The sequence below is a fragment of the Antedon bifida genome, chromosome 3 (genome assembly GCF_963402885.1).
Source record: "Antedon bifida chromosome 3, ecAntBifi1.1, whole genome shotgun sequence".
Classification (NCBI taxonomy): domain Eukaryota; kingdom Metazoa; phylum Echinodermata; class Crinoidea; order Comatulida; family Antedonidae; genus Antedon; species Antedon bifida.
The window spans coordinates 12,900,210-12,913,425 of NC_136228.1; the positions used below are offsets into that span (position 1 = coordinate 12,900,210).

The following is a 13,216-nucleotide window of genomic DNA, read 5'->3' on the forward strand; positions in this document are numbered from 1 at the left end:
CAGTAAATTTGTTAATGTTTAGACCTATCAATGTCTACAAAATATGACCTACTTTTCGAACTAATTCGCTCATGTATGTTACCGGTACAATACCGGTTCTTGAGAACCGGCACTGAGTTGATACATGCATTTCTAAACTCGGCTTTCTTAGATTGTGGCGAGAATCGGGATATTCATTTGTGTTAGTAGCTACAGCAGGCTAACTGTCTGATTAGTATGAAATGAAGCCAGCACTAAATGCAGTAATATTTCTTCTTAAATGCTCCAAAGTTTATGATAGGGCGCCTAGCTTGAATTTATAGACTAGTGACCAAAGTTTTCGGATACATCGATGAGATTAAGTACATTTTTCTGGGCCACCATTTAACATGTTCTCACCTGGTGGTGCACACTAAATTCGTTTGTTAGTTCGAATGACAAGTTTTTGCTTAGATGGTGCACGTTTTTGCAACAACGCAATAGAGAATTCCCTTTGTTCTTTTTTGCGTAGAGCCTTCTAAGGGAGAATATGCTAATTTATCATCTGTATTGTTGTTTAGCATCAATAAAACGAATTTTAATTTGTATTTTAAAAACTGACAACAATTTATATTTTGTATCTTGTAAGTTTACCAATTTTTAATAAATGCGCGATCCTTTCTTATTCAGTTGAGCGTTACCACCGAGTACAAATAACACAAAAGCTTCTATTCATAATAAACATGTTGTAATATGCGCCGTCACTACCTCGAACACAGATGACTTGAATATTAATATTAGCATGGTAATGAATATAATAGTAAAGACAATGTATAGTAACATCTGAAGACATTGAAAATTCAACGTTTTCGATTTAGTTCACCTTCTGTTTATTTAAAATGATTTAGTGGTTCCGGCGGAGGTATTATGAGTGTGGTAATTGTTCCGATGGGGTAGTTTTTTAGAAAGCCTACATCCATTTTTAATAATAGGCCTACTATATACTATATCCCCAACAGCAAATTATGAGAATAATAACTGCTGTTTTGTGTAACAGTTGGATGCAGATTGAGATACAAAATAAACACCTACATCGATATACGTGTCATTAAAAATAGAGAAACGTGGAAGCTATAATACTGTTCATCTAATAGTTCTGCAAATCTATCGCGTCACGTCGTGATTGGTCAAATTACTTACTTACTGCACAACGTATAACACTTTACGTCGAAACATGTTACGGTAAAAAAAAAAAAAATTACCTCCGCCAAGTCGATTGCGCGCGCGTGTGTTTGTAGGCTTACTCAACAAGTTATTGCCAGATCTTTACCAAAATATTGAAACCACAGATAGATATGGTCAAGTACCACTCCATTAAATTTTGGAGTCAATCCGGACCAGGATCCCAATTCCGGACCACTTTTTATTATTATTTTCAGACCTGCTAGTGTTAAAGATAGATTAGCCTAATTACACTTTACTTTTACAAGATATATACACTATAAGACACAAGAATTTTTAAAATGCCGGGGAAATGATATGTAGGGGAATTATACTTTAGACGGGTGCCCCTAGCTTGTATTTTCCTTTCACAAGCCAACTTGTTCAATCAGTATATATTTGACTTGTTGAATAATTAATACTGTTTGCTTGGTTTCGTAGATAAACAAATAATGATGCATCATTTCACTTATGTTCAGAGCGATTATTGTATCGATTTAAATTGATATTTTTTCAAAGCATACTATAATATTTAATTAGTCCTCTCGTTGTTGTTTGTGTACATACATTATGTATTCGGTATATTTTGTGTGTTAACAGCTATGATAATAATATTATGACATGTTTATTTACCGTTTATGTTACCGTAATTTACCGTGTAGTTAATTTACTCGTATTCTTGGTATATATTCCAGGGGTACAGTAGACTCCATTCTTTACGAGATATTGCCTGCTTTTGACGATCAGCTCCGAGATTGTTCATAAAGGGTCTTTCACACCTGTTCCGGCACGGAAAATCCAATCGAACGCCAATTAAAGTTTCGTTTTCACGCGGCTACGCGCATATCGATTGGCGCATAGCCGCGGGGAGCGTCGTGAAAACGAAACATTAATGTTCGATTCGCCGGAATATGTACATATACAGTAATTAAAGTTTTGTTACCACTTGGACGCAACGAAGGACGAAAGCAATTTTGTTATATCACGACGCATGCGATGGATCATCCGAACGCTTGTGATTGGTCAACTCAATTTCGTTGCGCCAACGTCGTTTCGTTACGTCCAACAGGAACCAAGCTTTATGCTTGGATCCCACTAGAGACGCAACACAACGACGTAACGCAACGTAAGGGATTTGACCAATCACAAGCGATGGATTATTCTAACTGTCGCTTGTCATTGGTCAACTCGCTTGCGTTGCGTCTACGTAATTCTTACGTTGCGTCCAAGTGGGAACCAAGCTTTAGGGAAAATCTGATTCAACGCCGAATGCGTGTACAATATTGAATATAATAACAATATCTTCAATTTGCACATGGGGATTGTTTTTATACAGGGAAGTAATACACTCTTGCATTTATCGAGGACGTGGGTTCGAATGATAAAACTAGAATATACTTTTATTGTTCTATCTATATACAGTACTGTATATAGAATGAAGAAATATATTTAAAAAAATACAAACATGAAGCCACTGGAGAATCAGTGTGTTGTATCAAAAGATTAAAAATGTATTATACAGTATCATCCAGGCATTTACATACAACAAACAAGCAATTTACCTATCAATTTGATAATGAAACACTTTCTTGTTTTCGAAACAAAACAAATTTAAACTACAACTAACAGCATAACTTCAACTTAGAACTCAACTTACTATAAAATAATATTTAGATTAACTTTTATGAGATTTTGAAGTAATTTAAGAATACATACTGAATAATTATACTCAACATGTGTCTATTTTTACAGTATTATCATTTCCCAATAAAAGTACAAACGCTTTCACACAGTTACCACAATGTAAAACATTTCAATATTAAAATATATAAATAAAAAGTAGTATAAATCAATAGTATATCAATAAAAAACATTTCAATTTAAATATAAAAGTATAAAATAACTGACCAATAAGAGCACAGTAGTAGTTGTTGTAGCAGAAATATCGTTCAAATTATACACTTTCAATTACAAAAATTAATGTTCTATTTTAACAAACGTTCGGACAGATGTACACAATGTGACTGTATTGCATATATGAATTAAAACTGTACATACATGTACAATGTGGTTGTAAAAAACAAGATAATGTGTTCAACATTGACAATATGCCTTGAAACTAATCATTAGTCTGTGTGAACACACCTTTAACAAGCTTATATTACTATATTTTACACTTGCACAGTATAGAATGCACTCAATATTCTGTGCATCTCAATATACTGACTAGAGCTACGTTCTAGTACTTTCTATATTAAAACCTATTCTATATTATATAAAAAAATTATATATTGAACTATAATTATTATAATAACATTCCTGACAAACAATATGCAACAGTATAGATTATGCACTCACTTTCTGTCTAAAAAATGTATACAAACTTTAATACGTGAACAAAAAGGAATTTGTTAATAATAATTTTTGGTCATATACACTACAAAATGGTCAAGGCAGAAACAGATAACATCACCAACATAGAGATTAGAAAAAAACAATTTTGGAAATATTTGGTGGGCCAACCCTAGTTGTGTATACTATATCAACAACTTCTTGCTATATCTATTTAAACTAAACAATTGTTTGAAAGATTTACATGGCGCAGGTCAGTATGTGATTTAAAGTAGAACATGGACAGTATGGTTTCTAAAATAAAGACTTTTAAAATATTCGGTTTTATGAATCTAACGATATTACTCTTGGCTCTACATTATCAAACTGAGAACTGTAAGTTGTTTTCTACTGATGTGTGTCCACAAGATAAAATGCTAATTTAAATAATAACTCTTTTACGTACATTTAATTGAGTACAGAAAGACATTTTAGGTATTTTCAAGTTCTTCCATTATGAAATCTATTAGTTTTCACAAGACGTATATATGATATTACTCACTTGCATGAAAACGTATTCCCTGGATACTGACATCTACAGTACCGTACTTCTTCTAAGTACAGTTCACCACAAACTTCAACCTCAGTCATCAACTTTTAAAAAAAGTAGACTCAGGGAAGGCTGAGATTTAGCACTCTTCATCATTCCATGGTAGACCACACTCCCATGGTACAGTAGACCTCTCTCATCAACTTTTTTTCAAAGTAGACCTCTCTCATCAACTTTTTTTTTTTCAAAGTAGACCTCTCTCATCAACTTTTTGTCAAAGTAGACCTCTCTCATTACCCTTTTTTCAAAGTAGACCTCAGTCATCACTTCTTTTTCTAGTAGGCCTCAATCATCACATTTTTCACCTTGAAATTGGCTACTTGCCTAATCAAATATCCACCATATCTTGTAGAGATTCTATATAACTGAGGTAGGCAAGCGTCTTAGTGGTGAGTTCTCCATATGAACTGAGATGATTACGTAGCTTGGTCACGACATCTCCCATTGTTAGAAACAATGTCGATTCTTCTGTTGATAACTTTAAACCACAATAACAAGATGCATTGTCTGTTGCATTTGGATGGATTTTCTCTGTAATAAAGTCAACAAAGTATTATACATGTTGTTTCTATAGAAAGATGTTATACCAACTGTGCAATACCAAACGAAAATTACAGTAATATTCTGTACCTAGCCTAAATACGGACTCTATGGGCAGGTGCCTATAACTTTTTTTTTGAATAAATAAAATGAACTTGGAAATATACATTTTGGATTATTGAAATCTTTATTTTTGAAATAATACACTACACATAATTTATATTAATGTTTTGATACAATTTTAAAAGTTTGATACAACTAACCTGCATTGTATGCAAGGTATGACTTGAGCAGCAAATACAGCATCATAGCCAACTCTTCACAGGCAACGCTAGCATCCTCAACAGTGGAAGAGGGCGTGCACCTGAAATGGCGATTCAGGATCTTATTGATGGATATTGGGTCACCAGATGTAGGTACACAGACATCTCTAACCACACAGCAGTTTTCTAGCCATAACTCTATTAGTTTTATTCTTAGAAGATTACTCTGCATTGTCTGAAAGGTATAAATAATTTGTTGTATAACTAACAATAACAGAAAAAAATAATACATTACAGTTTCTATCTTGTGTAACATAGCGAGACCAATTCTTAACAGGTGATTCTCCCCAATGTCTACTTAACTACCTCTAGGAACATATTCCTTAGGTTGGTCTTCCATGAAAAGTCAACCAGGATGTGGTACAATACCATTTTAATTAGTTATCCTACCTGTCCCCTAACATCAGTAAGAATCAGAACATTTTACATTATTTTAATCATATTGCTTTTGGACTATAAATAAATATATTTTACATATTTTTTTGTTACAATATTTAAAAAAAAAGTTAATAAAAGCGTACCTCAAGTAGTTGACTCCTATGTTCCACTTTTGATAGATTACGAAATGGATAGAGCAAGTGTTCAGCTATTTTCATGGCACCCTCAGGACGTGATTTGGAGACCTCTACACTAAGTGTTAGTATCTTCTGTAGCAACAACAAAGAACGTTGAATACCTTCTTCCAAAAACATATCTGAAGAATTATCAAACGTTCTTTGCAAAACACTGAGTAAACACAGACTGAAACTGGCTACATTTGCCATTTTATGGTCTGGGCTTAACATTTTACATAAAAACGATTGTGGCGTTGTATTCCTAAGTTTATGTTTGTTCAGATCTTCTTCTAGGACAGATGTTAATAAATCTAAGTAAAGAAGTCTGTTACTAAAGGATAAAATATCACATTCAGTTTCTAGTGGTTTTAAAATGTCCATTATTTGGTTCCAATCTTCTGAAAAGTCTTTTCTAGTTAGCTTATGGTGGTTCTGGATGTGTTTTAGAGTGTTGTAAGTCTGACAAGTAAGATTTCTATTACCATCTACCGCAACAAGGGTGTCTAATAAATATTTTAAACACTGTTTTTCAGGATAGATATCAGTTGTTGTAAAATCGTGAATATATGTGATTCCTTCAGAATGTACCTCTTCCTCTAGGTGAGCCTCAATTATATTGGTTTGAATGTTACTCATTTCTACAGTTTGGTTTTGAACATCATTCATTTGTGGTCGTTGGACATCTCGATAGAAATCGTTATTCAGATGAGTCGGCAAACCTGAAGACAATAGCTGGCTATGTTGATTATGACCCCGTCTTATTATCACATCATTTGAGATCTTTGACAATTGATCTTTTGTTTTTTTGCTTAAGTGATGCCAAACTTGTTTTATATTTAAGTTCCGAAACGGTTTAATGCACTTGATTGTCCTAGAGTTATTGTTTATTGAACCTTTTAATGTTTCTGATCTTTTTATAGGACTAAATTTATTGGTTGTTTTAAGGAAGTTTTGTGGCGACAGGGTGTGCCTTTCCATGAAGGGTGTGATAGGCGATGTTTCCATATTTTGAAGTTTTGTTTCATCATTTATATCATCAAATGTTATATCAAGTAGGTCATCAACAAACTGGTTTTCCTGCAATACAAGATAAAAAAAAAGCTTTTATACTGCAAATGAAATTATGATGAAAACAAAATTATACTGTAAGTAAATCAAAACAAAAATTAAATACTGTATTTACTTTTTGATGAAACTGAATATTCAACTACAGGTAACCCAACAAATGACGGGCAGAAATGAACCTAAACACTGGAGTGGTGGAACACTAGTACAATAACCGCCTACTCTTTAACTGTGTTATTTAAAAGCACACCCCGGGGGTGGGGTCACTTGTAAACAAACCAAATGGGAAGGTGCAGCAGCAACTTCGAGACATGAGGCACTTGTGCTACCTGTTTTACTGAAAAATAATATGAACTACCAAGACGACAGGAAAAAGGCCACTGTTCGTGACAGGGTTTGCGATAACATAGGCGGCTAGTATTCATTGATTCAAATGTAGGATCAATTTAGCGATGGGCTTAGCATCCAGTATAGTTAAAATCCCTGCTAAAATTGTGACATTTTGACAATGGACGGGTAAGAGAATTTCACCCCTTCATTTCCCATGCTTGTGCTACCAAACTCACGAAAATATACCACGTAAATGAGGCACCTCCTCATATTTTCCCACACTTGTGCTACCAGGCTCACGAAAATATACCACATAAATGCGGAACCTTCCCGTATGAAAATATTTGAGTGTTAAGAGTATTAAATAATTAAGTCTAACTTGTTCTCTACCACCCTTAGTTTTTAGGAGTTCCTAAAATCTGTGCCAATATTGTGGCTGTGGTTCGCAGTGTCCCTTTCTTGACGAATTAAACCAAATTAAATACAGTATAAAACTAAAAATGAAATAATGAAGAAATAAAGATACTGTACCTAATAAATAGTATATTACAGTATAATGAATAGATTTAACATATTTTAAATTGCTTTCACTATTGTACGTGCCTTAGAAGAAAATCACACAAGATAGTAGCAAAAATACTTGGTTAATGATGCAAGACAGGTTACTTTTACTGCTGTGGGTCACTACACCATAACAATTCTCTCAATTTTCTTTACAAAATATTATCAAAGGATGAAAAATGGTGTGTTATCAAATCGTAACGAAGCTTTATCATAGTAGGATAATAAAATTGGAATAATCGCTATTTATTTAAAATATTATCAAAGGATGAAATAAACCTAACGTTTTTGCTTAACTATACCTGTCTACACTTTGTAGTCATGTCTCTGAAAAACGACGTTTTATCAAATCATATGTATGAAGCTTTCCAGACTATACCTCAAGAATACAGTACAGTACTATTCCTCAACAGTACATAGAATGACTAATTTATCTACAATCCTTAAATATACACAGTTGAACTGATAATACCAAACCACCTACAGTACTGTACACTATTCAACCCCACAATTGCATTCCATCTACTACCAGCATACCAGAGTAATAAGTAATGTTTTCTCCCAATGGACAGATTAGATGGCTTTTACACCTGAACAACAGTGTGCTCAAGTGAATCGAATTGTTAAAATAAAAAGAGAATATTTTGATTTGTAAATAGTAGGTCAATGAACTAATTGTAAACCTGGACCACATCTACAGTGTAAAGTAAAACTAAGAACCAAGCCTAAATTTAAATTTAGAACATGCACATTTTCCATATTCATAATCTCAAAACTATTAAAAATAATAATTATCATCTATGCCTGCTGGTACCAAATATTCATGACGTTTTTAATTTTATTTATAATATAATTTATTATTAATAAATAGCTAATTGTTTGTACACGGTTAACTGTGTACACTTGAAAATAAATAACAATAACATGCCGAGAGAAAAAGAAGATATTGCCTTGTACAGTATGAGAGGTTTAATTTTAAAACAAAAAGAAAATTATTTTTATCACATTCAAGCTCCAGAAAAAAATATATAAGGAAATAAGGAATTAAATGCATAAACAAAGGCAATAAAAACAATACCACCTACGCTATTATTACAGTAGGTACTTATAAGGAAAAAAGGTTTGTTTTTTAGATTTACTCAAAAAAAATGTATATTTTAAGATATTTATTTGAGTTTGTTCTATAGGCTCCGGAAGAAGTAATAAAACATTCATAATATTACTTTAGCTTGGAAAGAAGTAATAAAACATTCATATTACATTAGCTTGAAAGCGTGTAGAATGCTGCTTTTTAAATCAAATTCGTAATTAAATATTAAATTCTGAAATTATACATGAACTAAAGAATAGACAAGGAAGTAAGATGGTAAAATTATAATAAAGATCAGAAGGTTTCAATTTGAATAGAAACAGGAATGATATATTTGGACCATGGACCTAAATAGCTCTGTGTTTACACTATGTAGTATTTAAGTAGCAAATGCATTCATAAAAATTCAAGTTTATTTATAGTAATGTGAGAACAATTGCATCTGGTTTATAAATATGTAATTTTTTATGGAAGTACTCCTTGCTATATCTCTCTGTAGTAATTAAAGAATATCTACTAATTATATAGACAGATTCAATGAGATGAGGAGAGGTGAAGAAGCGCACACCACCCCTATCCCAGTTTTCTGTATTTTAATTTATTACAAAAATACATTTTTATACTGTTATATGTTGATGTCTCAAATATCCTAAATCATTTGATTACTGTGTATGATAAACAAACAAACTGGTGGTTTGGTATTATTCAATAGGAGTATGAATGCTTATTAATAATAAGTCGATTTCAAATTTATTATTCTGCTGGTAGTAGAGAAATAAACAATTTTTTTCTATAGATTTAACTAGAACAAGCTTAACAATACCACAACAACTAAGCAGTTTAAATGAACAAATGCCTAACTTACCACCAAGTACCTGGAATATTGACCAACTGAACAACACGCTTTGCCTTCTACCTGGTGACCATTTGAACAGGTAACAGACAACACAGAGTGATGCATGGGAAACAATCTATGGGAGTTATTACTGTTCTTTTAAAGCCACGTAACCTTGTTGTATCGATCAATACAATCATTGGTGAATCTATTGTTACTCTCAACCAATGAGAACGTTTATAGGAAGGCTTTGGATGATTGCATCATGACAGTGCAAATAATAGGCGTTGTGAATTTCCAATGGACTTAAATAAGGCATTATTTGTTTATTTTAAGCTGGGAACTAGATAGTAATAGTAGTACAGTAGGTCATGAGAATTATTTCTAAATGACTGCACAAGTGTGGCAGCAGAGTGATATTCAAATAATAAACATGTGCATTGTAATTTTGTACTGAGAGTGAATGCAGATTTTGTGTCGTACTGTCTGTAACTATTTTACCCATATCATATTTTAAACTATATGTTCATTCCCCGGTGGGGTCACTCTTAAATATTTCCATATGGGGAGGTGCCGCATTTACGGGTATATTTTCGAGGGCCTGGTAGCACAAGTGTGGGAAAATATTGAGAGTTGGTAGCACAAGTGTGGGAAATGACAGGGTGAAATTAGTAGTTTAAGTCCCTGGCCCGCCCACCCGTGTCAAAATGTCACGATTTATCACCAAATTTTGCAGGGATTTTAGAATACTGGATGCGGGGCCCATCGCTTAATACCTTTGAATAGACTTTTCGCATCAGCAGAACACAAAACATAGCCGGCCTAGGACAAAATCATTCAACTGTGAGTGTGACCACTCTTGATCATTGTCATGCACCGCAGACGCGCAATAAACTTGTCAAAACACGTTCGTAATTTTGCCATGAACGGTCTCTTTGGTAAATGGTAGTTCAAGTCCGTTGTATTTTTCAGTAAAACAGGTAGCGCAAGTGCCTCATGTCTTGAAGTGGCTGGTTTATATACAAGTGACCCCCCCCCCCCCTTTTTTTTGATTTTATTATTTTCTCTATAATCCCTTACATTTTGGATTCTCCAGGGTTCATTCATTCATACAAATTTATTCAGTTATTTGACAATAACTGGGGTCTGCACTAGGAGCAATAGCTTGTCATAGGGCCCCTATGTTATACATATAAGTGACAAGAAAGACAATTTTCGAGCCAGAGTGCTTTAAATAAAATAATTGAATTGGTATTGGAGATTCCACCTGTCCCCAGCCAGGAATGAGAACACTTTGAGAATATGGACCTCTAGTCTCTGAAAATGTACCCTCATTCATTATCAGAAGGTTCAAACTACAGAGGTTCATACAGAAAATACATTCAAAGTGGGATGTGATCACACTGTGTGTACACACACTGTGTCTGAAAAGATTGTGTGAAGGGGAAAAGGGTGCTTTAATTCTCTAGAGTTGTAATAACAGATTTTAGTAAAGCTTTTGACTGCGTAGATCACAACATTGCAATCCCCATGCTGATAAATATAGGTGTGCTAGACCATCTATATTATCCCTTGGACATACACCAACAAAAAACTCAACCCTACAAAGAGATTTGGATTGCCTTGATGAATGGGTAAATAACAACAAAACGAAGCTAAATCCTGATAAATGCATGTATGGACGTACAGTATCTTTAAGATTATGGAATAATCAGTTACACGCCACTAAATAATGAGGTGAATATTTTGGGCATAAAAATAACCAAGGATCTAAAGTGGTAATCCCAAATTGACCAAATAATTAAGCGAACCAGTGGTCGCCATATTATGCCAACTATTCTTTGCAGACGAATTTGTTCAGGAATCAGGAAACGACATGGGAACAGTCGACGCAGCAGTGCTGCAAACATGGCTACAGGCAGTTTGATTTCACGCAACAACGCAAGAAAACATAGTTACATAGTATGCATGAACCCGGTCAAAGTCTATGGCAACTAACGTTGTCAAGCAAACCTTTTGTTCAAGTGTAATAGATAGTGTTACCAATACAATAACATTGTCATATTTGTGCGTGCGTAAACTGATTTAAATGATCTAGATGTTACATTTTAAAGTTTTTACATCTGTAAAATTGTACTCATTTCAGCCTTTGTTGGCTGCCTGTATGATTTCTTTGATTCAATAATACCTTGTGGAATAATAACAATAATAAACTTCTGGATTGTCGATAGTGTCATCAATAAAAAATATAATTAAAATACAAAAATAAAATAGGCCTAGGCTAGTAGAGTTATAATTTACGCCTATCTATTCTAGGCCCCTATATTATTATTTAATATTAGCCTAGGCCTACTTGCTTACTTTTGTCGACTCCGAGTCTGAGGATACAACACACTCATCTCGAGTTGTCCGGTCACTATCGTCGTCGTCACTTATGACAATTATAGGTCCTGAGATATCTGTAGGCCTAGGCCTATTTTTAAACAACTTTGGACATAGCCTAGGCCTAGGCCCAGCCTTATGCCTGTCTGGTAATCCTAGGCTTATATCACAAGACTCCTTCCTGGCTTTGGTAGGCGATGTCCAGGAGTTAATGACCACCAAGTCCAGATCATCATCATCATCTTCAGAATCATCAGAATCTGAACTAATTAAAATGGGCCCGTTATTCATCCTTCTTAAGGTATTGAGGATCATAAATGATTGGCATTTGGTAAGAAATTAATTGGTGTTTTTAAGAACATTTTTTCCCTCGCCATCTTCTCACGACATCATTGTTGTGGCCAACTCGTACCCAACTTGGCTAACCCGTACCCAACTGCGCGCATGCGCGCTAATGTATACAGTATCGATTCAAAAATTGTAAAATATTGATTCATTTTCAATAAACAATTTTAAAGATGTATTGTTCCCAAAAACTAAATTAATAAAAAGAGACTTTGAATTTTGTTCATAAATAATTTATTTTTTTCGATCCAATTTTTGGTCAAAGTGATAACTTTTAATAATTCATTATAGTAGAGTAGAACTAATTAAAAAAAGGGGCCAACCTCAAAAAAATTGCAACAAAAGGTTTTTCAACGGATTTTGGTAGTATTGGGTGTACTAAATAACAGAAAAAAAGTCTCAAGAATTTCGACCACCGGAAAGTGTTTTTTTTTCAAGATGGCCGCCAAACTAGATAAAACGTTAAAATGTCCATACCTCCTAAACTACTTGGTCTATTGATATGATTTTGGTACCAAAATACACAGAACATACATATTTATATTTGCCCTAATAGAAAATTTTGGCCAAAAATGACCGGAAATGCTATTTCTTGCATGTTTGACCTTTGACCTTGATATGTTGTATCTTGGTAACAACTGACCGTAGGGAAACAAATTGTGGCTCAAATTGTTCAGAATGTACATATTTACATTTATTGTAATGAGACATTTTGTCAAAAAATGGTTGAAAGTAAAGGTTATTGACCTTTAACCTTTATCTAGGTAGAATTTCCATATCTCGGCAACTATGTGTGGTAGAGATTTAAAATTGGGCTCTAAATACTGAGAATATACTTATTTATATTTACTCTAATGAAACAGTTTGACAAAAAATTACCAGAAACGACATTTTTGACCATTGACCTTGATATGCTATATTTCGATAATGACTGACTGAGATACACCATTTATGGCTCAATTTGTTCAGAATATAATTATGTTTATTTCGTATAATGGTCTAATCTACCCATGGAATTAAGAGCTTTCCTGGGAATCAAGTAACTGTAATATTTATAAAGACTTTTAGAAT

General features: G+C 33.6%; 1 protein-coding gene and 1 long non-coding RNA gene across 3 annotated transcripts in view; one reads left to right on the forward strand and one right to left on the reverse strand.

The window, feature by feature from the left end:
• Positions 1-13,216, forward strand: part of LOC144838616 (uncharacterized) — a 311,214-nt gene that overhangs the window by 102,600 nt on the left and 195,398 nt on the right. The window lies entirely within an intron of this gene.
• LOC144838595 (SUMO-interacting motif-containing protein 1-like) lies at positions 2,670-12,192 on the reverse strand. 2 transcript variants are annotated; one of them, XM_078694020.1, is made up of 4 exons: positions 11,780-12,192; positions 5,505-6,614; positions 4,924-5,158; positions 2,670-4,651 (listed from the first exon to the last, which is right to left on the reverse strand). In XM_078694020.1, exons 1-4 carry the CDS (start codon positions 12,113-12,115, stop codon positions 4,449-4,451), a joined length of 1,884 nt encoding a protein of 627 aa, XP_078550146.1. In that variant the 5' UTR covers positions 12,116-12,192; the 3' UTR covers positions 2,670-4,448. The 2 variants fall into 2 exon arrangements, with proteins under 2 accessions (XP_078550146.1, XP_078550147.1); XM_078694021.1 differs by lacking the exon at positions 11,780-12,192 and adding an exon at positions 9,449-9,746.